The sequence below is a fragment of the Gopherus flavomarginatus genome, chromosome 17 (assembly GCF_025201925.1).
Source record: "Gopherus flavomarginatus isolate rGopFla2 chromosome 17, rGopFla2.mat.asm, whole genome shotgun sequence".
NCBI classification, from domain to species: Eukaryota; Metazoa; Chordata; order Testudines; family Testudinidae; genus Gopherus; species Gopherus flavomarginatus.
Genome location: NC_066633.1, coordinates 10,607,866 through 10,633,099, shown reverse-complemented (window position 1 = coordinate 10,633,099; position 25,234 = coordinate 10,607,866). Strand labels below are relative to the sequence as shown.

Sequence of the window (25,234 nt, the reverse complement as noted above, 5' to 3'; positions counted from 1 at the left end):
GGTTTATATTTTTAGGAAGAGATTGATGGAGCTCGGTTTTTATATTGTGCCTATACCATGCTCTCTGAATACTTAATACTACACTAAGCATTCTCTACCCTAACTAAACAGCTGTTTTTGTCTTTCCTAATGGCTTACAGTACACACAATTCCTATTGTTTCTAATAGCTTATTTATATCATTGTGATACCTAGGGCCCCCCTTGTGCTAGGTATTATACAGGCTACTAACAAGGAATATAGTGCTTGTTACCGTGTATAGACTAACCAGAAGAGTGGGAGCGCTGCCAGTGGGTTGGAAGCCCTGCAGAGTACAGCTCCATCCGTGGAGGATGTAATGTAAACACCACAGGGGCAAACGATGCCTACATCCCTCCAGCAGTAGAAGCTATGCCAGTGTGGGAAAATACTGATAAAATTTCCTCTAACTAGCTCACTTCAGCAAGTGCCTTCACCTGTGCCTCAGTTTCTCCCTTATACAACACTACGTTCCAGTTTCCCAGGGGTCGGCTTAGGACGGGTTCGATGGAGCCACCCAGCCATGGCTTAGCTGTTGAAATTTGCATGTGCGACTCCTGCTTTCCTATCCCCGTGAGGCCACGACCCTCCTCAGGAACAAGCAGCCAGGGGGTTGCTGCCATGGCAACAGGGCCCTTCCGGCGTCTGAGGGTTGGGAGGGAGATACGCACGGCAGCTTCCGGATCACGTGACCACTGACGAAGGGCAGCCCCGACCGGGGATGTGATTGGTCGGCAGCCGGTGTCCCGGCCGCGGAGGCGGACCCGTGCGAGGGGGCGGGGCGCTGCGCTGGGGCGGGTGACGTGAGCGCGCGAGCCGAGGTGGGGGCCTCGCCTCAGCGCAGCGCGCGGCCGGGAGCGGCGACGCGCCCCAGGTTCCCGCCTGTGGGGTGTCGCCGCGAGCCTCGGAGCATCCCGGGGCCGGCCCGCGCGGCGTTAACATGGGCCTCGGCTCCCCAGACACAGGCTAGGGAGATACGGGCGCGGCCCGCGGGGCTAACGGTTATTCTCGGGCCTAGTCCCTTGCCCCAGGCTGAAGGGACGCGCAAGGATCTCGGTGTATTGAGGTGAGACGCTGCCGCCATCGCTTAGCAATTCCCGGCCCCCAGGGCTGTGCCATCGTCCCAGGGGTGTTCTGCACAAGCACCGGGTTATTTCCTCGCTAGGCTGCGATAAAGTCCCTTCATCAGTGTGTCTGGCTCGCTACAAAGGGCACCGTAAGGTTCATAGTTTATTGTGCTGTGTCCAGAGCAAATCTGTTCCGTTCGCGAGCGTCCACACTATGGGGAGGGACAGCTCAGTGGTTAGAGCACTGGCCTGTTAAACCCAGGGTGGGGAGTTCAGTCCTTGAGGGGGCCATTTAGGATCTAGGGCAAAAATCTGTCTGGGGATTGGCCCTGCTTTGAGCAGGGGGGTGGACTAGATACCTCCTCAGGTCCCTTCCAACCCTGATAGTCTATGATTCTAGTTTTGCCAGCGCTGCCAACTCGGCCTGGGGTCTGAGAGGTTGGCTCACACTTAATCAGCAAGAAAGCATCCTAATATTAAATGTAATTTTACAGTTATGCTGCTGCTGATGTATGAAACAGGATAAATAGCCAGAAGTCCCTCCTTGAGCTGAGTTGTGGTGTTAGCCCTGCAGAGCGAGTTAAAAATAGGGAAAATGTATGAAACTCATATAAGGGCAGGAAATGACTATGTGTGGAAGGTCTTTGAATGGTATCTGCCATTTTTAAGTAGACTCTTGTTAGAGCAGAGCAGCATTTTAGGATTATTGTTACACAGGTTGCCTATAGAAAATATTTCACTTGCAGACTGGAAAAGAGAATACTGAAAATGCTGTTGTCCTAAACTGCTGGCAGTGCCTTAGATAAGTGGCTTATCTCTGATCAGAATGGTAACTGCAGCTGTTTTCTTCTCCCACTTTGCTTTCAGAGGCTTGACCAAACCATTCTGCAGGATGTTGGGATTCCTGAAGCAGCCTGTTGTGGTCACTGCGGAGATCAATATGAATCTGGTGGCTCTGACTGTGATGGGATTAGTAAACCGGCTCTGGGCACTCTCCTACCCACGGGCTGTGGTGTAAGCACAGCGCTTCACTTCCCATTTAAAATACATGGGATTTTTTTTTTCTTTAAAGTTTGTGAATGAGAATGTAATGGTGATGAAAGGTTCTGGATTGCTGGCTCAGGATACTTACATCCTGGTGTGGATTCAACGCATGCAGTGGCAATGCAGGCATCCTCACCAGCATGCCTCAACCCTGACCTAGAGGACTGAAAGGGATGCCAAATCTCTATGCTCCATTCAGTCCCTTTGCTGAGATTGCCAAAGGAGGACTCAGTTAATGTCCCCATCACTAAGGTATGGGCATGTTGTGAGATGTTTCCTGTTAGACTTGACACTTTTCTTTCTCTGTGGTGTTTCAGTTTTGATGAAGTTTACTATGGCCAGTTTGTGTCTCTGTACATGAAGCGGATCTTTTTTGTGGATGACAGTGGCCCGCCATTTGGCCATATGCTGCTAGCTTTTGGAGGTAGGGCTCCATTGAACTTTAATTTAGGAAGCATTTATTGCACTTTGCTTTGGGGAAAGAGGGACAGGTTGCAGATATGCTTTCAGTTCTCAAATTCTATCCTTGTGGAGGAGAAGGGTTAGGGGCAGAATTTCTTCCAGAGAGAGCTTGCTGATTTCATTTGTGTAGTGTATTAAATTGCTCTCTGTAGGAATGTGCTACTTACGGAGCACCAGTACTAGCAGCAGTAAGTAGTACACCATAAGTAGTGGATTCCTATGGGGAGCAATTTAATACACAACACCTGGGTAGGGGAGGCTGTTCCTCCCCAAACAGCCTGGCCCCATCCCACTTCCTGCCCCCTGACTGCCCCCTTCAGAACCTGACCCATCCAACCCCCCCTGCTGTTTGTCCCCTGACTGCCCCCTCCTGGGATTCCCTACCCCAACCCCCACCCCGGATCCCCAGCCTGTATGCAATCCCCTCTGCTCCCTGTCACCTGACTGCCCTGACCTCATCCACACCCCTGCGCCAACAGGCTCCCTGGGACTCCCACGCCTATCCAACTGCTCCCTGACAGCCCCCTGAAGCCCCTTGCCCCTCCCCACCCTCTTACCAAGACACTCAGAGCACCAGGACTGGCAGCCGTAAGTAGTACACCTTAAGTGGCAGATTCCTATGGGGAGCAATTTAATATACTACACCAGCCCTCCATACAGTTTCAGAACACTGATGTGGCCCTCAGGCCAAAAAGTTTGCCTACCCCTGGGCTAGTGGCTTGGAGTGCAGGCATAGGGAAAGTGGTGTAACTCTGCACGTGTACCATTTGCCATGACCCCTACCCATTTCCCTATTATGATGGAGGTTCTCCCTCACGCTTTTATCTTACCCCCAGGCAAACAGGAGGACCAAACCAAACTGTACAACGACCTGGAGAGGTTAGAGCATTGGGAATAGTAGGCAACAAGAAAAGATTCAGGCCCCAAAGTGTGAAGTCCAGGGAGAGGAAAGGGACAATATAAAATGGGGAGGATTAACTAAGCAGTTGCCCCTTTCATGTCAGTGTGTGGTTTATTTTCATATTGTCTCCTGCATACTATCCTAAGGTAACTTTTTCATGTAATAAAGCACTGCTACAAGGGAGATGTGCATCTGGGAGAGATGGTCCATATCTAAGTATAAAAATACTGAGGAGACACTCATGGGGATGCAGTGGGAGGCTAACTCTGATTACTCTCCATAGAGTTTTGTTTTTTAATTAACCTTCAAAATTTTATCACCATGTGCCACTCACTCTAGCCACATCTGCTGTTCTTTTTCAGGTTACTTAGGAGGCTTTGATGGAAACTTCTTGTGGAACAGAATTGGGGCTGGTAAGAGCTTATTTTAACAGTGTGTCATTCTTCCAACAGAATAGAGCTGCGTTTCAGAGCTGAGTGATGATTTTTTAGTCACTAATAGAAGCAGAGGGGTTTTTGTTTTTGTTTAGTTTGCTTACTTGATCTTGGTGATGTTTCATCAGAAGAGATGTTAAATCAATGTCTTCTGTATGACTGCAGTGGATGTTTCAGAAGATGCTAAAGATCCCACAGGAGTAAGGAGTAATTATAAAAGGCAGCATAGTCCAGAGGATAGATTAATGGGACTGAGAATCAAGACACCTCCCAGCTCTCAGATTGACTTGCTGTGACACCTTGTGCAAGTCCCATTTGCCTGGTTTTCAGAGGTGCTGAGTATCCACAGCTCCCAGTGATTTCATTTCGAGTTGTGGATACTCAGTTTTTCTGAACGTTATACTTCAGTTTACCCATCTTTAAAAAGGAGAAGAATGATACTTGCCCATTTTCTGAAGCCCTTTGAAGTCTACAGATGAAAGCACTGTATAAATGTGAAGGATTATTATTATTAGCCTATGTTACTTCAGATAATTAGGTTCTAATGTCCCCTAACTGTGAGTAAAAGAAATTGCAGGATGGTGCTACAGCCCCGCATTGCTGATATCTTAGCCCTTTGTTTATAAACAACATGGGGCAATAGCTTGAGTCTGAGAAGAGCTGTATGAAACCAAATCCTATTCTTGCAAACACCGATACAATAAGCAAAGGTTTCTAATGCTCTTGTCCTCCCACTGTTTTCTGTTCTAGAGTACAGTATGAACGTGCCCGTTTGGTCCTTGCGACTGCTGCCAGCACTAACTGGTGCCCTGTGTGTGCCTTTAGCGTACCAGATTTTGGTAGAGCTGCACTTCTCCCATTGTGCTGCATTTGGAGCTGCCCTCCTGATCCTCTTCGGTAAGGCTTGTGCCTTCAGCCTTACTCTCCATACAGAGGGAGAATGATCTGCTTTCCCCTTTGAATTCTTCCACGCTGAATTTTTAGTGCCTGTGGCAGTTAGTAAGAGCAGTGCTGAGAGTTAAGGAGGTGGGTGCTGCGGTATCTTCTCCCACACAGCTCTGACAGTGCATCAGTCCTGATCAGCATATCCTGCTATTCAATCCTGAGCCCCACACACAGCTCTTCCCATGCACTTCAATTCTGACCTGCAGCACAGCCTGTGGTTCCAGCCCTGCTCCTAACTAGACACTACTAGGCCTCTCTATTATTGAACAAAGAGGAAGGTTCGAACCTCACAGCCATACGGGCAGCTTTATTTCTTTGCCTTTGAGGAGCCTCTGCAGGTTCTTCCTCAGATTTCTGTAATATACTGGGAATGGGTGTGCATGACAGAAGGGCCATACCTCAGCTTTAGATTTCAGTAAATCTTTTCTTCTTCCCCTCACCCATCTGCCACTTCCCATGCTTGAAAGGTTTCTCAAACACAGAGCATGGCTCTGTTTCTCATATCAAGCTTATAATGCTGTGAAAAGATCTTTGCTTTGCTTTCTTTGGAAATGTTTCTTTGGATCTCAGTTGAGCAGGTCTTTAGAAGTCCTTATTGTTGATGGTATTGTTGCTGCCATGAGTACTGCTTGACAGTTTTCCTACCAATAATTTATGCCTAATTTGGTGTGTATATATCTTCTCCTTCTGTTTCTAACAGAGAACTCTCTGATCACTCAATCCAGGCTGATGCTCTTGGAATCAGTACTAATCTTTTTTATTCTGCTTGCAATTTTATCCTACCTGAAGTTCTACAATTTACAGAAGTGCAGGTAAAACTGGTTTTCATTCCTGGGCGTTGGATAACCTTCCAGTTAGTTGTAATAAGCCATTCATCATTTAAGTATAAAATATTTGTGCCGCTTGGGTTTTCTTTTAATTGCCACATAAATGAATACATCAAAGGCTGTCTGGCACCAATTATAATAATCTTGTGTGTGGTATACTGCAAACGTTATTTGGGGTGTGGGCTAGTGGTCCAAATTCAAGCCAGGGAGGCAAGAGTCCTTATCTAATTGTAGCTGTGTCTTGGGCAACTTGCCTTATTTTTCTGCACCTCAGAATCCCCTCTGTAAAATGGGCATAATGATATTTGACCACTCATAGTGATGTTGGAAGGATTTTATCTTCTAAGCAATTTGAAAGTTTAAATTTATATTGGAATTGGAAAAGGTTCAGAAAAGGGCAACAAAAATGATTAGGGCTATGGAATGGCTTCCGTATGAGGAGAGATTAATAAGACTGGGACTTTTCAGCTTAGAAAAGAGACGGCTAACGGGGAGATGATTGAGGTCTATAAAATCATGACTGGTAAGGAGGTAAGGTAAATAAAGTAAATAAGGAAGTGTTATTTATTCCTCACAACACAAGAACTATGGGTCACCAAATGAAATTAATAGGCAGCAAGTTTGAAACAAAAGGAAATATTTCTTCACACAACGCACAGTCAATCTGTGAAACTCTTTGCCAGAGAATGATGTTGTGAAGGCCAAAACTATAATAGGGTTCAAAAAAGAACTAGATAAATTAATGGAGAATAGGTCCAGCAATGGCTATTAGCCAGGATGGGCAGGGATGGTGTCCCTAGCCTCTGTTTGCCAGAAGCTGGGAATGAGCGACAGGAGAAGGATCACTTGATGATTCCCTGTTCTGTTCATTCCCTCTGGGGCACCTTGTCATTGACCACTGTCAGAAGACAGGATACTGGGTTAGATGGACCTTTGGTCTGACCCAGTATGGCCGTTCTTAGGTTCTAAAGTGTTGTTTAAATGATAGTGGGGTTGTCTTGGCTTCCTTATAATTAAAAAAAAAAATCCCTTGGCTGTTTCTCCCTCATTGCCAGTTCCTGGTCTGGAAAATTTCCCTGTGCATAGAAATAAAGAGGGTGACAAACATCCCTATTAGTCATTTGTTATTGCTCATGGGCACAGAGTCAACTTAGAAATCTTTGTCTCTTCTCACGTGGCTGTGTGTGTTCTCTGATTCTACAGAGCCCCATTTAAAATAATAGTCTTTAAACTTAGCCCAGCCTGTGGCCTAGCCCATTGCGATATTGGAAGCTGTGCAGACTCTCAGTGCTCAGAATGACTTTTCAAGGTCAGGAGAAGTGTTTAACATCCACACCTAGACCAAGGATAACAATCGCTGTCCTAGGAGGCCTGATGTAAACTACTATTAGCATAATAGAATTCTAGTTGGATGCCTGTATCTTACTGTGTTTTCTCTCCTTTTGTCCTTTTATCTAAGCCCCTTCACTGCAGGCTGGTGGTTTTGGCTTTTACTGACTGGAGTTGCTTGCTCCTGTGCAGTTGGGTAAGAACTGACTTCTCCTGTCATGTTGTTTTAGTAAACTCCCAGATTGCTTTAGTGTTCACCATCTCAGCCTTTGCTTTGCTGTGTTATCAAGAGCTCAGCTTTCCAAGACTCGCTCTTGATGCTGCAGCTAGTTGTGGCACATCTGTGTGCAGCAAGCTTCTCCAGGTTTTATTCTTCACTGAATACCCTTGAAATAATCAATGAGCCAATGAAATCAATCCACATAAAGCAGTGACAGACAAACTGATGGGGGTTGTACTGAAAAGAATGAAATACATATATTGGTACAAGCCTCTATCAGAGATTGGCCTTCTAAAAACTAAGACCTGAATTTCAACTCCTACTCCCAACTTTGTGTTTGTCTGAGTTCAGGGACCCTCCATACTCTACCTTGTGATAGGCTGCCTTGTTATCAAAAGCCTCTCCGCCTTTGTCATTAGCAAGCAAATAGCCACTTCAGAGACCGAGCCACAAAGCATCTGATTCAACCAGCGTACAGAACTGGAGCACCAGTGTCGCTGGGCTTGGGAACTTCTTGCTCAAGACAGAGTTTGAATACGTACACCTTGCATTAAATCCTGTCTTTAGTCTGGGTATGTTTAACCCAGTTTGATCTTTGTGTGCTGTCTTCTCAGGGTAAAATACATGGGGTTTTTCACCTACATGCTGCTCTTGGCCATCGCTGGAGTCCACTTCTGGCACTTGATAGGAGACCAGACCTTGTCAAATGTAGGTAGCCTAATGTACTCGATTAGTACCTTCACAGCATGCATCCAGAGAAGGAGGCGCAAGCTAAAAGCCTTCTAAACCATCACCTAGTAATTCAACACTTGAAGAAATCCTAGGTGTGTGTTGCAATTAAGCCTACTGGTATGGTCTGGAAGCCCTCTGCTTGCAGAACTATGGCCCAGCTGTGTTATAGGAAAAAAGCAGGGTCAAGTTTGAGATAAAGTGTATGTGTGTAGCTTTTCTGGTGCCGAACTGTATTTCTGAACGGGAAGTGGCTTGCCCTCCTGCCCCCCATCTTTAATATGGTTTGACAGGGTCTGCAGGTTAAAACCTATCCAATTTCAGTGTATCCTGTGCACCCCAGTCTGACCTTGCAGGAGAAGGGATTAAAGTGTCCGCAGTGGTAAGTCCACAGGGAAGTTGGGGATTTTTTTTTCCTTTTCCTTTTTAAAAATAACCAAGTACCTGGTTATTGTCAATAGCTGGGAAAGGGGTGGGGGAGCAGGGGAATAAACAGATCTGCTTACTTTTTCCCAGCTCTGCTGCATGACCTCAGGCAAGTTGCTTCATCTGTCTGTGCCTCAGTTTCCCCATCTCTAAAATGGGAATACCCTTCCATGTTTCACATAAATGTTGTGAAGCTTGATTAAATAACACTGTAAAGTGCTTTGAGATCCTGAGCTGAATTAGCTTTATTACCTATCAGTGGGGGAGAGCTGCACAAAGGTGGGACTTACCTGAAAGGATGTAACAATGAGTTCTTTGTATTCTGCCAGGTTTCTGTGTTGTGCCATTTGCTGGCAAGGGGACTAGCTCTGGTAGTCATCCCAGTAGCAATGTATCTGTCTTTCTTCTACGTTCACTTGACTTTGCTATACCGCTCAGGACCTCATGACCAGATTATGACCAGTGCTTTCCAGGCCAGCTTGGAGGTAAGGAAAGTGGGAGTGAAGGAAAGGAGATGTTGGAAATGGGTCGTGCACATAACCTCTGTTGTGGAAATGGACCAAATTAGTCCTAATAGTAAGTGAAAGCTCTGTCCCCATCTCTATCCTGGGGCTTTCCTTTGTACCAAGAGCAATGTTTGCTGTCCCACACAAAATATGCCCTCTCTTCCACATAAGAGCACAGTTAGAGCTAAATTCTCATGTTGGTTATGCCAGTGGAACACTACTGAAGTCAGTGGAATAAGTCTCACAAGTAAATGAAATAATGAAATCACAAGGGGATTTTAAAAATACCCAAACCCAGAACTGGAGGGAAACTATCTAGTTAGGGCTACAAGATCAGTAACATGTCCTTAAGACAGTGGGTCATCTATACATAGAGCCCTGTTTTATTAGCAAATGCAAACCAACATGAAATAAAATGAAAAACTCGCCCTCTAGTGGCAGCTCCTGTCCCACCACTCACTCAGATTTGGCCCCTGTCATCATGATTGCAGGATTGATGGGTCAAACATGAGTGGAACTGCTACCCCATGCATCAGTTTGCAGTGCCCAGAGCGAGGAGCCAGGCCCACCCCCAAGAGACAGGAGCTTCTGTGTGAGTGTGGGGCAGGCTTGCTGTGTAACACCCATCTCCCCCAGGCCTCCCTACCTCCTCAGGCAGGACCCAACCCTCCCCCTGTGCCTCCCACTCCCCCTGCATGACTCAACCATCCTCCAATACCTCTGGGGGGCAGGACCAGCCCCACTGTGGATGGGGGAATTGATAAAATTAAACAACAAGAAATTCCCCTCTAAACCCCCCAAAATTATAAAAAAATATTTTACAGGGCTCTACCTACACATTCAGTAGAGACTGATGTTAGTCACATTGCTTAATCCTCAGACTGTGGTACTGAGAGCAGTGTAAGGACCTACATAGACTAGAACAGAGCCCATATAGAAAATCCCTTAGTTTATTGTTGGTGCAGGATTGCTTTGGGGATGTTCCCTGAGATCCTGAAATTCTGCAGGCTTCATTCTGTAACCAGATTACCTCTGAGCATAGTGACAGAGTCCTGTGCCACCTTACAGACTAACAGAAGTATTGGAGCATAAACTTTTGTGGGTGTCTGACGAAATGGGTATTCACCACGAAAGCTTATGCTCCAATACTTCTGTTTAGTCTATAAGGTGCCACAGGACTCATGCTTTTTACAGATCCAGACTAACAGGGCTACCCCTCTGATTCTGAAAATAGTGTAGCAGGATTGGAATTTTATAGCTATAACGAGGACAGCAAGCCTTATACTAACATGTTATATTACACGTTAAAACTGTGAATGACTCTCTTCAGAGTCAAACAGCTTCTGAGTTTTTTTCCTCTGGTTTATTATCTTATGCTTTTTAGGGTGGGCTAGCTCGGATCACACAGGGCCAGCCCCTTGAGGTAGCCTATGGCTCCCAGATTACCCTGCGGAATGTTTTAGGCAAACCCGTGCCATGCTGGCTCCATTCTCACAAGAACACTTATCCCATCAGGTGAGGAATCTGTTTTGTTCTGTAACACTAGAGTGGGGGGAGGGGAGGGGAGGGGTGGGTCTTACTATGCTCCTGTTCTTGAGCTGACAGTTCAGATCTCGCAGGCTATGTCCGTGCAGCATCATAGTCTCTCTTTACATCAAACTGTCAGGGTATGTTATCTACTGCATGTCTTACAAAACCTTGTTATTACTCCACGAAGGGCTTTGGAGCCTATTAATATTCCTATTGAAGTGTTGGGGGGTAAACTTCCATTGAGCATTTCGTAGTTATAATACCGACGTTCAGGTCTGGTGTGCTCCATTTCTAAACCTCAGCAAGCAGACATGCTTTATAAAGGTATTGATAGAATCCAAGGTGAAGAAATGCTTGAAAAACATAAATATATACTAGGCACATTAGGATAATGTGTGATTCATCTTTAAAAGAATTTTGTAATGAGCTTGCCAAACCACTGGCAATTAATTTCAATGTCATTGAGAAGAGGGAAGGTACCAGAGACTTGCAGGGGAAATAAAATGTTGGGGGAGGAGGGAAAATCGTGCACATAACCTCTGTTGTGGAAATGGACCAAATTAGCACCATTAGCTCCTTTGTCCTCATCTTGCTGCGATTGTGCTATAAAATGACTTTAAGCTGAAATAGTGAGGAAGTGCAGTCTCTATTACAATATTAGACGAGATTATGAAAGAGAGAATTTGTAAGTACCTACAGGGTAACAGAAGACCGAACACCATGGACTTAACAAGAACAGATCAGACCAAGAAAAGGGCTTGCTCGTCACAATCCAATTCCAAAATGAGAGGATGAAAGGAACATGGTAGTGATGCAAGGGCTCTAGATTTCAGTAGTGTATTCAGTGTTACCTGGTGTGATTAAATTAAATTTTAGATTAAATCTCAGGAACAACTTCATTCCTGTAAGAACAGTAGGACAATGGAACAGACTCCCTAGGGAGGTTGGGGAAGCTCCTTCACTGGAGGTTTTAAAAAGGAGGCTGGAGTCATCTGTCTTGGATGGTTTAGACACAACAAATCCTGCATCTTGGCGGTAGGTTTGACTAGAGCAGTGGCTCTCAACCTTTCCAGACTACTGTACCCCTTTCAGGAGTCTGATTTGTCTTGTTTCACCTCACTTAAAAACTAGTTGCTTACAAAATCAGACATAAAAATACAAAGATGTCACAGCCACATTATTACTGAAAAATTGCTGACTTTCTCATTTTTACCATCTAATTATAAAATAAATCAATTGGAATACAAATATTGTATTTACATGTCAGTGTACAGTATATAGAGCAGTATCAACAACTCATTGTCTGTATAAAATTTTTGTTTGTACTGACGTCACTAGTGTTTTTATGTAGCCTGTTGTAAAACTAGGCTGATATCTAGATGAGCTGATGTTCCCCCGGAGGACCTCTGAATAACCCCTGGTTGAGAACCACTTGACTAAGTAAAAGCAGCAAAGAGTCCTGTGGATGCATGACTCGACTAAGTGACCCTTGTGGTCCCTTCTAACCCTATGATTCTGTGATTCTAATTGTCCTTGGAAATGTAAATTGATAAGAATTTGAGCACTGTTACATGGCCTGGAAATTGGTTAAAAGGATCAGGAAAACGAGCACTGTATTGAGATGCAAAAGGCATCCAGTGGGATGCAACTGGGATCAGTGTTACTACCATATTCAATTGGCAAGAAGAGTACTTTTCTGGATACCAATTGGGATGTGTTGTAAATGCCAAATGAGTACAGAGGACAAAAAAAAACAGAGTTAAAAGCTGAGCAGGGAGACAAAATCATGTTGACTTGATCAAATGGAAGCTAATATATGTGGTGGGAAAATAATCTGAAATGCAGATATTCAGCTCACGGGAGCAGGGAATGGTATCTGGAAAGCTGTAAATCTACAAAAGAAATCTTGGTTGGTAGTGGAGAGAAAATGGAATGAATGAGTTTCCTATCAGATGCTGCAGCCAGTAGACCAATGTAATGTTTTGGCTACCTATACAGAGAATGTTACTTTTTCCCAGAGTAAGGAGATGACAGTCCCTTTTCATGCAGCTCCTTTGGCAAGGTAGCTAGAATACTGCATATGATACTGGGCATCACAATACCAAACTGATGCTGACAAACTTGAGAGGATTCTAAGATCAGAGCGAAATGAGTCTAGATTGACTAAGGCCAGGCCTACACTGCACACTTACTTTGGTATAACCGTCACTCGGGTGTGGAAAATGCACACCCCTGAGTGTTGTAGTTACACTGACCTAACCTCCGATGCAGACAGCGCTATGTCTCTCATTGACATAGCTACTCCCTCTCACGGAGCTGGAGTTACTAAGCCGACAGGAGAGCATCTTCATCAGAAGTGGTATAACTACACCAATGCAAGTTTGTAGTGTAGGCTTGCCCTAAACAGTGACTGTGGGGATGAGAGAACCATCGAAACACAAAGGAAGGAGAGGGATGGTTTATGGTGCATTATGGGATATATGTAAAGAAAAATTACCTCCACTGATTTCCTGCACTGTTGGATAGTGTTCCCAAGGGAAACACTGGAAGTGCTTTTGTTTCTGGCATTTCAGATTAGACAGGGTCGACTTCTGGGGACTAGATAGCGGGGATACATCCTCCACTAGCCTGGAGGGCTGGAAAAGAGAAGCTAGTAGGTCTTTTCCCTATTCAAGTCCTGTGCTTTAATCTTTCCACCTAATTCATTTACCCAAGCACTGGCCAAAGCCATTGATAGCCCAACCCACTCCATCCCTTCATGGATATTATAGCACAGTTCACTGCATGGAAGAGAGGGTCTGAGCATTGGCTTGTCAGGCACCCCTCGGAATGGAAAACAAGAAAACACGATTCGTGCTGGGTGCACTCTGCTCCTCAGAAGCCTTGGCCTCAGCGCATATATTACATTACAGCTGATGTGCTGTGACTCCTGCGCTTTGCTCTCTATATTGTCTCTCTTCAGCTGTCTTTGAAAGAACAGAGCCAGTGGTGTAGTGCTGATTTAGGTCATTGAATGAGACTTGCTAGTTTAATCTGAGGCTGCTCTCTGTCCCACACAGTCACAGGGAACAGAGATGTACCATTTCCTCAGAGTTCTGTCCTCTTACCTACCCATATAGGTATGAGAATGGCCGAGGCAGCTCCCATCAACAGCAGGTGACTTGTTACCCCTTCAAGGATGTCAATAACTGGTGGATTGTTAAGGATCCTGGGATGTGAGTATACAGGAAACATGCTTAAGTGCCGTACCATGAGCTCTGCCGATCCCAAAAGCAAAGCAGGGCTAGGCCTGATTAGTACAGGGACTGGATGCCAGCTGGGAATACTGGATTCCATAGGCTTAGAGAAGTAACTGTGGCCTAGTGGATTGAGCATGGGTCTGGGAGTCAGGACTCTGTCTCAGGTTGTGTTCCCCACACTGCCACTGACTCACTGCATGTCCTGGGGTAAGTCACTTCACTACTTCATCTCAATTCCCCCACCTGTCGAATGGGAATGATAGTGTTATTGGATCTCCTGGGTCCTGGAAGGATTTAATGAATATTTGCAAATGCTTTGAGTTTCTGGGTTGGAAAGTATTATACAAGGGTGCATAATTTGTATACAGCAAGAGTAAGAGAGAAATAGAAAAGTCACCGTAAGTTTAATTCCAGAAAAACATCTCTTACCACCAGATAGTAACTAGAACTGGGCTTCAGTTAAATCTCTTTTGCACAGGCAGAAGGGGGCACTCAGCTGTAGAGAGATGCTGGCTGTCCCTATCACCCCACTGGCTGACTTAGGAGCAGCACTAAGGTGCTCCAAAAAAAAGAGCTGCTCCTGCCAGAGGCATGGGACCTGGGGCTACAAAGGGAACTGTAAAGAGAAATGAAACTGATGGGAGATGCTTTGAATTCCATTTAGCATGTGAAACAAAACAAAGTACTGCTTCTAAAATCTGTGTGCAGGTCTCAGTGAGTAGGGCTGACACTGGCTGTACTTGAGTATCTGTTTGTGTTTGAAGTTAGGAATGAGATATAAATCCACCCAAATTAGAGAGAATCCTGTGTGTGTGTATCCTGAGAGTCAGGAGCCTGGTCTGCTCTTAAATTTTGTCAATTAGGGGTTATGCCAGCCAACGCCCTACTGTAGACAGGTTAACTGGCAAAACATTGCTTTTGTTTGTATAGCTTATTTTGCTGGGGAACTGATATAAGCTGTACCAACAAAAGGATACTTTGATGATATAAACTGCATCCAAACTAGGAATGTTTGCCAATATTGCAGTGCTGGAATGGGGCTGAAGTGTAGACCTATACAGAAAACTGCTGGGTCGACAGCCTTGGGGAGTGAAATTTTCTCCTTATCCACAGAGCTGCTAAGTACAGGGAAAGCTGGGGAAGCTTCAGTGCACCACCCCTGCCAGTGTGCATTGTACCTGTCTAGGGTGAGAGGGGCATTGTGTCTCCATGACCCACACAGGCTTTAATCGTTCTTTGGAGACTGCCCAGTGACGGCATCCGTTGTGATAAGGAGATGTGTCAGACCTGACTAAAGCCACTGACTCATTTCATATAAGCCATCAGTCAGCTGTTAGATGGAAATAAATTTTGGTGACCACTGGCTGACCTGGATTCAGGCCAGCCACCAAGAGGGCTAAAAGCTCTGTTTCCCATTACTGATTCCCTGAGTCAGCCTGTCCCCCTCTCTGTTTAGTGTCCAATAACTTTCTCTGCATCCAGCTGTAACCCATAAGGAGCTCAGATTTCTCATCTGTCCAGATGTTTCTCCTCCTTCCTTTTGTCCTGGTCTCCAGGCTTTTCAAGCTAATAGTCACTAGTTGGCACTAGCTGTGATGGGGAATTGAAACATTTCTTTTGTTTTGTCACCCTGGCAGGCAACAGCTGGTGGTGAGTAACCCACCACGTCCCGTCCGACATGGGCATATTGTGCAACTGGTCCACGGCATCACAACTCGTTATCTCAACACGTATGTGCTTCTCCCAGCCTGCTAGCTCATTCTGTTTTGTTGCTTCTCTAAGTGTCTGTAGGGATGGGGGGACACTGGGGAGTGCTGGTGCTCTCCCTAAGACACTCCTAGGCTCTTGCAGTATACTCAGCCATAGGCCTGGATACAGCAGGTCTGTCACTAAACAATTTCTGGTTAGTATCACGAATTGCTCTTCTACTGCCAGACCAGCTGCAAAAGGCAAATGCCAGACCATTTATGGAGTATTTAGAAGTGTTAGAGACCTCTGAAGTCCCAGCTAGTCTAATATACGTTGTGACAGCGTTGCACATTTCTACATGCCCACTCGTCTGGGTAATTTTTTCCCCCCAACAGGCAGGTCTTTTTTGTTTGCATCAGCACCCCCCACACCATTATGGTAAGGGTGGGTGAGTAGACTTTGGGTGGGATTTTCAGAAGTGCCTAATTGACTTAACAGCACGTCCCACTGAATTTTATAGCATGTGGTTTTCAGCTGACATGTAGACACTTGAAAATTGCACCTCATGTGCCTGGCTGCAGTGTGTTTGTGACAGTTTTGTAAGGCTGCATTATTATAAAAATGGTCTCTTAAGAGTCCACATGGACTTCAGTCACCTAGATTAGGAGGCGGGGCATTTGAACCCTGAATGTTGGTTCTCTTTGTGCTCATTCCAGGCCCAAGCGGGTCATAGGAATGCCAGTTGTTCTGTTCTCAGAAACCCCACTGAAGACTGTTACTATTCCAGCTACCCTTTTGTTTGCCCCAATTGAGGTGTTTGTGCTTTACCAAGGATGGTAGCTGGCAAAATCAGCTTCCTTCAATGCTGTTTTATGGCCCTTTATAACGACGACCCCCCTCCCTTTCTTTGACCCCCCCCCAAAAAATATGCTGCTTGATTTGTGCCAATAGGTTGTTTGGCTTTTTACTTGCAGAATTTCTGTACCCCCCTGAGTAGCTTTGTGGGGTTTGATTATTAAATAACCCTGCAAAATGAATATAGAATATAGCCCAGGACACTTACTTTATGGATATTGCAGACACGATGTTGCTGCACCTCTGAGCCCACACTCCCAGGAAATCTCCTGTTACATTGATTATAACATCTCCATGCCAGCACAGAACCTCTGGAGAGTGGTGAGTGAAAACTTGGGTGAGGGGCAGGGAGGTTTTTCTCCTATTGGGAAACATCTAAGACAAAGTAAAGATCAAAAGACATCCCTCTCTTGCAGGAAATTGTAAATCGGGAATCAGATACAGATGTGTGGAAGACCATTTTATCTGAAGTAAGGTTTGTCCATGTGAATACCTCAGCAGTGCTGAAGGTAAGTGGGTTTATGTACATCAGGCTTCCCTTCCCTTGTTGTCATCCTGAGGTCCATACAATTTGTGTCCAAAACGAATCCTCCTTAAAGTGAAAAAGCCCTGTATTTTTGTCAGCTTGGTCTGACATCAGTCTGGTGAAAGGACTGTAATGGCATGATCTGTTACAGACTGAACACTGCATAATTCCACTGGATGTTGCAAGTGCTCAGCTCATTTGAGGATCAGCCTGTGGGTCAGAAGTAGAGGCTGCATCATTAACAGCAGGTGGTGGACAGGCCTGCTTAAGAATTCCTCTTCACAGGTAACATTTAAGGCAGGTGTCTGAGACAGTATCCACTTTACTAGTTGATCTAAGCTCTTTTACCACATTTGTCTCTGCCACTACTGAGCACTCACTCCACTGCCATCCTATTAAGGCAGAGTCTGTTTAGCTCTAGCAATAGGTCTGAAAATTCAGGAACAACTTGGCAGGATTGTGCCTTTTCTTTAAGCCTTCATTTTTATTTTTCAGCTCAGTGGTGCATCTCTACCTGAGTGGGGCTACCGGCAGCTGGAGATCATTGGGGAGAAGTTGTCCAAAGGGTATCACCAGAGCATGCTGTGGAATGTGGAGGAACACAGATACGGGAAAAGTAAGTCTCAGTAGAGTTCTATAGATTGTAATGTGTGGGTTTCCTCTTCAGGGGAAAGGGGCTAGATATAGTACAGAAAGGCATTTATAGGTGGTACAAGGGCCATAGAACCTATGCCAGCCTGTAGGTTGGAGTAACAGCTGTAGGATAGCTCTGCCATCACTCCCACAGCCTGGAGGGTTGAGTTACTTAGGCTGGACATGGAGATGAGGGATTTGTCCCCACGTGACTTGGACTGTTTAGGAACACATACCCCCTGAGCAGACTGTCCCCCTCCTTCCTTGCACATTGGAATCACACCAGTTTCATTGCAGAAGGGCCCCTCTAAGCAAAGGAGAGGGCGGGTTTATGGAATGTTGGATGTTTCTGAGCCATGTGATGCACTTTCAGGCCAAGAGCAGAAGGAGCGGGAAGTGGAGCTGCACTCACCCACGCAGGCTGACATCAGCAAAAACCTCAGTTTCATGGCCAGATTCACAGAACTGCAGGTGACTGGGCCAAGGGACCAGCAACAGGGGTGGGATCAGTAAAAGCAGCAAAGAATCCTGTGGCACCTTATAGACTAACAGACGTTTTGGAGCATGAGCTTTCGTGGGTGAATACCCACTTCCTCGGATGCAAGTAGTGGAAATTTCCAGGGGCAGGTATATATATGCTAGCAAGCAAGCTAGAGATAACGAGGTCAGTTCAATCAGGGAGGATGAGGCCCTGTTCTAGCAGTTGAGGTGTGAAAACCAAGAGAGGAGAAACCGGTTCTGTAGTTGGCAAGCCATTCACAGTCTTCGTTCAATCCTGAGCTGATGGTGTCAGATTTGCAGATGAACTGAAGCTCAGCAGTTTCTCTTTGAAGTCTGGTCCTGAAGGGGTGGGATGTGATTCCTCACTGCATGCTAGGCAGTGGATTCTATGCAGCATATTTGTGACGGGTGCTTCGGATTGATAACAGCCACTGCTTAGTCATTAGGGGGAGAGTTGTTTTCTCACCTTCCGCACCAGAAAAGACACATGTGAACAAAACTAGCTGTTGAAACAGCTGTAGGGGCCACTGCACTGTTTTCTATGGGCCGTTTCTGAAGGTAGGACATGTGTTGCTGTGAAAGACAGGGAGAGATTTTAGGGTCCATAGCTGACCAGACTGATTGTGAAGTTCTGAAAATGTATGTTGCAAAATGTTGTTTTTAGTTTATCCAGCAAGCTGATCTATGGCATGTGCTTAAAGTACCTCTAGCTTTATAACTCAACTGTTCAGTAATAGGGCACTCCAAGACTCAGCCTTAACATGGATTTTTAATGGGTGTTATCACTGCGCTTGATGTCCCTTACTAACCTTCAAAAATTCAATAAGGAACCAGTATTCATTAAAAATTATAATCAAATACAGTAATGACAACCCCATCTGGCTCAGAAACTTGTCTGGCCATTGTAGGTGTGGGACTGCTCAACCATGCCAGGTGTCTTCAGTGTAGTTCCAAATCTGAAAGTCCTCTGATTGCTTTGTTCTAGTGGAAGATACTAACACTGAAAAATGAAGACACAGAACATAAGTACAGCTCTTCCCCCCTAGACTGGATCACTATGGATACAAACATCGCTTACTGGTTCCACCCTATCTCCGGTGTAAGTATGTGTATCATGTATTAAATCTGGCTTGCTCATTTGGATTATGTGAAGTCTGAAATGGAAGATATGAACGGGGTGAAAATGTTTGAAAGAGATCAGGCTGAATTCTCCTGGTGTCTCTTCTAGGCTGTCTCTGACAGATAGTGGTGGGTAGAAACCTGTTGTGAGTTTCAAAGCAAATAATTTTCCTCTCTGGTAAAACAAACACTTCACATTTTAATTTAATAGAAGCTTTCCTTTCCCCCTCCTACATTCTCTTGAAATGTTCCTTACAATGCCAGATAGGACAGTTGATATAACTCGCTGCCCAGCAATAGGAAAGTAAACTAGAGAGTTCTGCAGGCACTCAATACAGTTTTTGACAGCTTTGTTCCTTAAGTAAACAATTCTCTTCTGCTAACACTTTAAGGGAAATTGCAATTTAATATTCACTTGATCCAGTATAGAACATCAGTCCACCACTGACAGCTTCTTTCCAATGCCATATATAAAAATGAATTATGAAATAATACAGCCACCCCACTGTCAATAGCCAGATGGACAGGGGATTGCCACAGCTTGTCAGGTAAATTCTGAGGTTTTGGATTTGGGTTTATACAGCTATGTAATACTTAGTTTTTTGGCTTCTCTCTGTAGTAAAAAATCACTGCTGTTTTCCACCTCTTATCCTACAGGCTCAGATCCACCTGATTGGGAACATTCTCACCTGGGCTTCAGCTAATGTTGCAACTCTTGTATATGTGTGTCTGTTCCTGTGGTATTTGCTTCGACGACGGAGAAAGATTTGTGACATCCCTGAAGGTCTGATCCCTTAGCCACAGAAGTAGCCTTGTACAGAGCAGTTTGACACCTTGTTGCACAGAGCTGTGAGAATTCTACCTGGGGTTCAGATACTCTTGATGGAACAGACTGTCTATGACAAAGAACTAGACACCCTCCCCTGGTTAGCTTGACGAGCTGTGCGCTCTCCTGACAGAAATTTTTATTGCAGGGCACCATCCTTTCTTTGGGAGATTACACTGAATATAGTATCAATGCATTTCCTGGATGCTTTAAAGGATCAGATTTGGAATCCATCAGAGCTCACCTGCCCTGGGTTATTTAGAGGTGCCGTTATACATATAGGTCCTGTCTGCTCTGCATGACTACTAAAGATCCTATGCAGTTTTACCCAGCATAACCTTTGGCCAAAGTGGCTAGGGAAATGTTATCTAGCCATTCCCACGTGTGCAACATAAGAACTTTCAAAAATTTGCCTGTCCTTGCAATTGCTAGTTTCCAGAGTGTTTGGTAGCAGACCCTCTCAGGAGTCCTGATTAGTGCTCAGCAGTGTTGCCCTTCCTTTCTGTCTTGTAGATGCATGGAGGCTCTGGGTATCAGCTGGAGGACTCTGTGTGGGAGGCTGGGCTGTGAATTACCTCCCCTTTTTCATGATGGAGAAGACACTTTTCCTGTACCACTACCTGCCCGCTCTCACTTTCCAAATTCTCCTGATTCCTGTTGTACTTCAGCATCTGACCGATCACCTCTGCAGGTACCCAGGGTACTCTACAGGGTGTCCTGCTGTTCTAATTAGTGGGGACAAAAGTAATGAAATGATGGGGTTCTTAGTCCCAGCTCCAGCACTGATTTTGGGCACATTGCATTACGTCCCATCTGTAATAACACTGCCCTGCCTCGCAGAGGAGAATTACTCAGTTAATGCTTGTACAGGGCTAGGCAAGGTAAATTGCAGCCCTGTTTCCTGGGGTCTCCATGTCTAACAGGTAGCAGAGTGCAAAGTTCCAAATTGCTACACTAGTCTCTTGCTATTAGACTATGTAGCTTTGCTTTAACTTCATTTCTTTCTCTCTCAGATCCCAACTCCCTAAGAACATGTTCAGTGCCTTGATTGTAGCCTGGTTCTCTTCCATTTACCTGGTCTATCGCACATTCAGCCCACTGACATATGGGGAGCCTACCCTCTCAGCAGCTGAGCTAAGGGCCCTGCGCTGGAAGGACAGCTGGGACATCTTGATCCGCAAACACTAGTGGAGCCCATCAAGATAGAACTGATCATGCTTACAAGTAACTCTGCTTTCATTCCTTGATAGGGGCTCAGGGTAAAAAGCCTTGTAATTTATGTTGGTAAGAAATGCATCCCCATGGGGCAGATGATGTAAGACTCTGACAGTCTCATTGCAAGTCTACAGTATTAGAGGTTAGCTGCAATGTCTCAAACTACCCTTGATATTTCGTATAGAACAGGTGCCTAGATTGTTTACTATAGGGGTTCCTCATGTTCTAACTACAAGCCTGTTGCTCAAGGCTGCCACCTTTGGAGGGAAGAGACTCATACTTGACTAGATGCATTTAGAGGAGACCCTAGTGACACTTCATTGAAGCTTTAACTAACTTACCCTCAACACAGTAGAGCTCACTAGTGCCCAAGACCCTATGGCTCAGAGGAGATTAAAAGCACTACACAGGCATGTGTTTGCTCATTCCTGCTCCCTTTGCTGTTTAGACACCCCTTTGGGTATGTCTGTGCTGGTAGGGGTGTATGTGTGAAAATAATTTTATATAAAATGGTTACATCCATGTGACTGTTGTTTTTTCATGGTTTATTAATCTAAGCAGCACAACCACTCGAGCCAGGCTTTGCTTTGATAAGAGATGAAAAAAGTTCATCTTCAACAATAACCAATTCTTCCTGCTAGGCTTAAGCCTGCATTTACAGACTGTACATGATAGACAGGAGGTACCAATTGGTGTTTGGAATGAGAGAAGGAGCAGTAAGCTAGAGCCTGGGATTTTACATTAAGTTTTCAGCCTTCCTTCTGCTCATTTTAGGATGTGCTACAGCACTCTGAGCTGAATGCCTGAGCTTTATCCTGGCTTTAGGGAAGGAATGAGAGCTATAAACCATGTCTGCAAATCAATTTGGCCCAGCAGACTCTGACCTGGGAGAACACTTCAGTACTAATTGGGTGCAGCCTTCCTGTGATGAGGCACTCCACCTAGTTGTGCTTTGGGCACAAAAACTGAAGTCTATGCTACAGAGAGTGTAGTTAGTGACAAAACACCTCAACGGGAAGGTGGAGCCCCACTGCTCCTTTATAAATTGCCTGTTGCCCAAGAGAAGCTTAATTTTCCTCAGCCTTGAGTAAAATAGACTTCTCATTATTAGCACAACTGCAGAGGTCAGTCCTTTTCCCCACACAGAAGGGTGAACTGTGGCCCTTCTGTCCATGGCAATGCTGGATCCGTGGAGAAGGGAAATCTCAGGGCAGTTGGGCCCTGTACCTGCTTGTTTCAAAACAAGGCTCTTTGCTGCATCTCACTTGGAACAAAGAGACGTTTTTTCCTGGCAGCCAAGCATGCTGCTAAGGAAAAGCACCATGAAGGGAGATCGTTAATCTTGTGCCCCACTAGATTTAATTCCTAGGGGGATTTCAGCAAACAATGCCATCTAACACCAGGTCCTGGGTCAATAATCCAGCTCCTTCCTCTCCTCTGTGAGAAGACACACACCCAACCCTCTTGAATCTGTCCCTAAATTGCTATGGGCACATCACAAACCAGTTTGTTAAAAAGGTTGGTCTGGAACAGAGGCAACTTCTTCAGCCCCCCACCTGGTTAGTGGGGACGGCTGCTGGACTCCAGATGAGATCGTTTGCCAGCTGCCAGCATGGTGCTGCCCTCTGCTTGCTCAGGGAATGATCGCTTGTAAGTCCGACCATGCCCATTCATCGCCCCTCTCTGCCACTTGCAGATGTCACCATTCAAAATGTCCTGGATGTGCTGCACAATGAGGTTTATAGCAACTGCAAAAAAGAAGAGTAAGTATCTGACACATGCAAGTTGTTGGCTGAGCTCTTTGTTCCACTCTTTTTTTTGAGCGAGTGTCTCTAACAAACAGCTCAGTCTGAGTCAATGTGTGAACCAGCTACTCTTCATCGCAATGATGTGGCTTGCATTTGGAGCCAGTGTAATGGGGTTGGATCCCAACAACATAATGCTAAAACCTATAGTCCTGATTCAAACAAAGTCAGGGATAATACATGTCAGTTTCTAAGCACTGCCCCCTCCACTGTACAACAGTGTTCAGTAGGAGAATTTGGGGATCTGACCTCATGTGCAGAGTTCAATTAAAGCAGTAAACAACAGCCCTTACCCATATTGTCGACTCCACGAGGAATAATCACATCAGCATACTTCTTTGTCTGCAAATCAGAAACAACAGTAAGGCTTGGTTTTCACGATTGTAGTATCTAAAAGTCTGTTTGGTCAACTGAATGTTCCTGAATTCTGTAGCTGTGACAGGACAGTTGCCTCTGTACTAAAAGCACTCAAGATATTCCTCGCCTCTCATACTACTACAGTGACCTGAAGCTGCTCTTACTCTTTTTTTCAGTATAGCCTGAATCACTGCAACAAGAGCAGGTCAATCCAGTTAGAATTGGCTCCAGTCAGAACACCACAAGCTCCTTGTAAATCTGTTTGTGTGCTGAATTGATCCTTCCAAGCCCTCTGCTTTTTATAAAAAGGCAGTTCCTAGTAGGGATGCTGATCTTGCTACTGCACTTATAGGATTTAAGTTAAAGACCAGCACAGACCTCCTGCTAGAGCAAAGTAAAAATTGTTTTGCATTCTGCAAGCACTAACAAGTTAATTTATTTACATGGTCACCAAACTGGCAGCTTCCTCCTCTCCTGTACAATTACATGCAGGAGGGAAGGGAAGCATTGCCCCTAGGTCATAGTGCAGTGTTCCAAGTCAACTGCCACTCTGTTACATAGGTGAAAGGCTGGGCATGTCAGCCAGAATATCCATGGCAGTAATCAGTGAGAAAAGAAACCATTCAGATAGCACTGTAAATATACCCACTGCGTCCTGGAAAACAACCATGACAGAGCAGCGCTGGTGAGAAGCAGGGACGAGAGATGGCACACAGCCAAAGAGGACATCCCAGGTGCACCAGACATGTTTTTATCTCCTAAACCATTCCCACTGAGTCGCTCAGCATAGCCCCTGCGTTACAAAGATGTATAAATAGCACAACAGTGGCCAGCTTTGGGAAGGTTCCAACACTCCAATTCGTGGCATGCTCGGTAGGACCTCACGTCTGAGCCGAACTTAGCTAAGCCAAATTGTTGTGTTGTCTGCAATGAAAGGGAGACAGGCTGGATGGCTCAACAGTTTCTTTAATATCTAGGACTAACAGTAGCTAACTGCCAAGGGTTAAACTACTGGGAATTTTATTCAATGCAAAGATTAAATCTGAACAATAGGATCTTCACTAAACATTACTTTTTGCTCCAAACAGCTATGATTTGGGTGGTTTCTATCAATCAGAGGGCCTCAGTCCCACTTCTTCAGCTACAGTATAAATAACCATCACTCAGCCTCCACTGCCTCTCTAGTCCCTTAAAACGTGGCTGATTTAAACAAGAAAAGCTTGGTACCGGCAAGCAGAACTCCTCAAAGGCAGGTTTGACGAAGGTTGTGTACTGAGTCAGGATCTGCTCTAGGTCCCTCCCACGCTTCATATCTCGAAGAACTGGGGCAGGGGGGAAAACAAGGGGTGGTGAGTTTTATTGTATGCATAGAGACGATTGCCACAAGGCAAGCAGGTGGCCGATAATGGAGCAGAAGCCCAGAGTATTACCTCTGCGGGACAGCCGGACATCAGAGTCTGTGTCAACGAAGAGTCGGAGGTGGAACATGTCCCGAATATCTTGGTTATAGAATACCAGGATCCCCTCAAAAAGCACCACGTCTGCAGGATAGACCACCGTTGTCTCTCCTAACCTGCCAAGGGTATATGCACAAAGTCTCAAATAAAGTGGCTTTCAACACTGAATGCTAACACGCAGTTCCATTCCATTAACCACGGCTAACCCAGTCCCACCTCTTCTTGCGCCCTCCAGCCCTCTGTGACAAGACCACACACATTCAGCTAGGGTGGGCCAGGGAGACAGGGCAGCTCACACTGACTCTGCCAAGCACAGTGTGGAAGATGTTACGAACAGACTTACCTGGAATGGGTTACAAAATCATAGGTCGGCACCTCTACAGTTTTTCCCTCCACAATATTTTTCAGGGTTGTGTGCATCAAATCATTATCAAAAGCACCTGCAAAATGAAGGAATAAAGAGACAAGACCCAGATGTTGTTATGACCAAAATATTGCCAGTCTTTTCTGGTACTGAAGGATTTAAGTCTACTAACATTCCTCTGTCTGACATTACCAGACCCAAGAAGGGGGGG

The 25,234-nt window shown here is 45.3% G+C and overlaps 2 protein-coding genes across 5 annotated transcripts in view; one reads left to right on the top strand and one right to left on the bottom strand.

The window, feature by feature from the left end:
- Window positions 1-845: 845 nt before the first annotated feature.
- POMT1 (protein O-mannosyltransferase 1) lies at window positions 846-21,110 on the top strand. Of its 2 annotated transcripts, XM_050927064.1 has the most exons (20): window positions 848-1,083; window positions 1,952-2,098; window positions 2,446-2,552; window positions 3,854-3,904; window positions 4,676-4,822; window positions 5,571-5,682; window positions 7,157-7,222; window positions 7,861-7,954; window positions 8,731-8,886; window positions 10,292-10,422; window positions 13,557-13,652; window positions 15,314-15,406; window positions 16,445-16,541; window positions 16,637-16,729; window positions 17,242-17,362; window positions 17,753-17,850; window positions 18,866-18,979; window positions 19,657-19,783; window positions 20,339-20,516; window positions 20,839-21,110. In XM_050927064.1, exons 2-20 carry the CDS (start codon window positions 1,977-1,979, stop codon window positions 21,011-21,013), a joined length of 2,178 nt encoding a protein of 725 aa, XP_050783021.1. In that variant the 5' UTR covers window positions 848-1,083; window positions 1,952-1,976; the 3' UTR covers window positions 21,014-21,110. The 2 variants fall into 2 exon arrangements, 1 of the variants encoding a protein (XP_050783021.1); XR_007770060.1 differs by lacking the exon at window positions 20,839-21,110 and having other exon boundaries at window positions 846-1,083; window positions 19,657-19,848; window positions 20,339-20,436.
- A 454-nt stretch (window positions 21,111-21,564) lies between these two features.
- The window catches only part of UCK1 (uridine-cytidine kinase 1), a 25,910-nt gene continuing 22,240 nt past the window's right edge, over window positions 21,565-25,234 (bottom strand). For all 3 annotated transcript variants that reach the window (XM_050927061.1, XM_050927059.1, XM_050927060.1), the window contains 5 exons: window positions 25,003-25,099; window positions 24,633-24,775; window positions 24,430-24,524; window positions 23,139-23,187; window positions 21,565-22,788 (listed from right to left, as the gene is read on the bottom strand). In XM_050927061.1, the coding sequence (XP_050783018.1) occupies window positions 22,601-22,788; window positions 23,139-23,187; window positions 24,430-24,524; window positions 24,633-24,775; window positions 25,003-25,099 (572 nt within the window). In that variant the 3' untranslated portion in view covers window positions 21,565-22,600. The remainder of the gene's footprint in view (window positions 22,789-23,138; window positions 23,188-24,429; window positions 24,525-24,632; window positions 24,776-25,002; window positions 25,100-25,234) is intronic.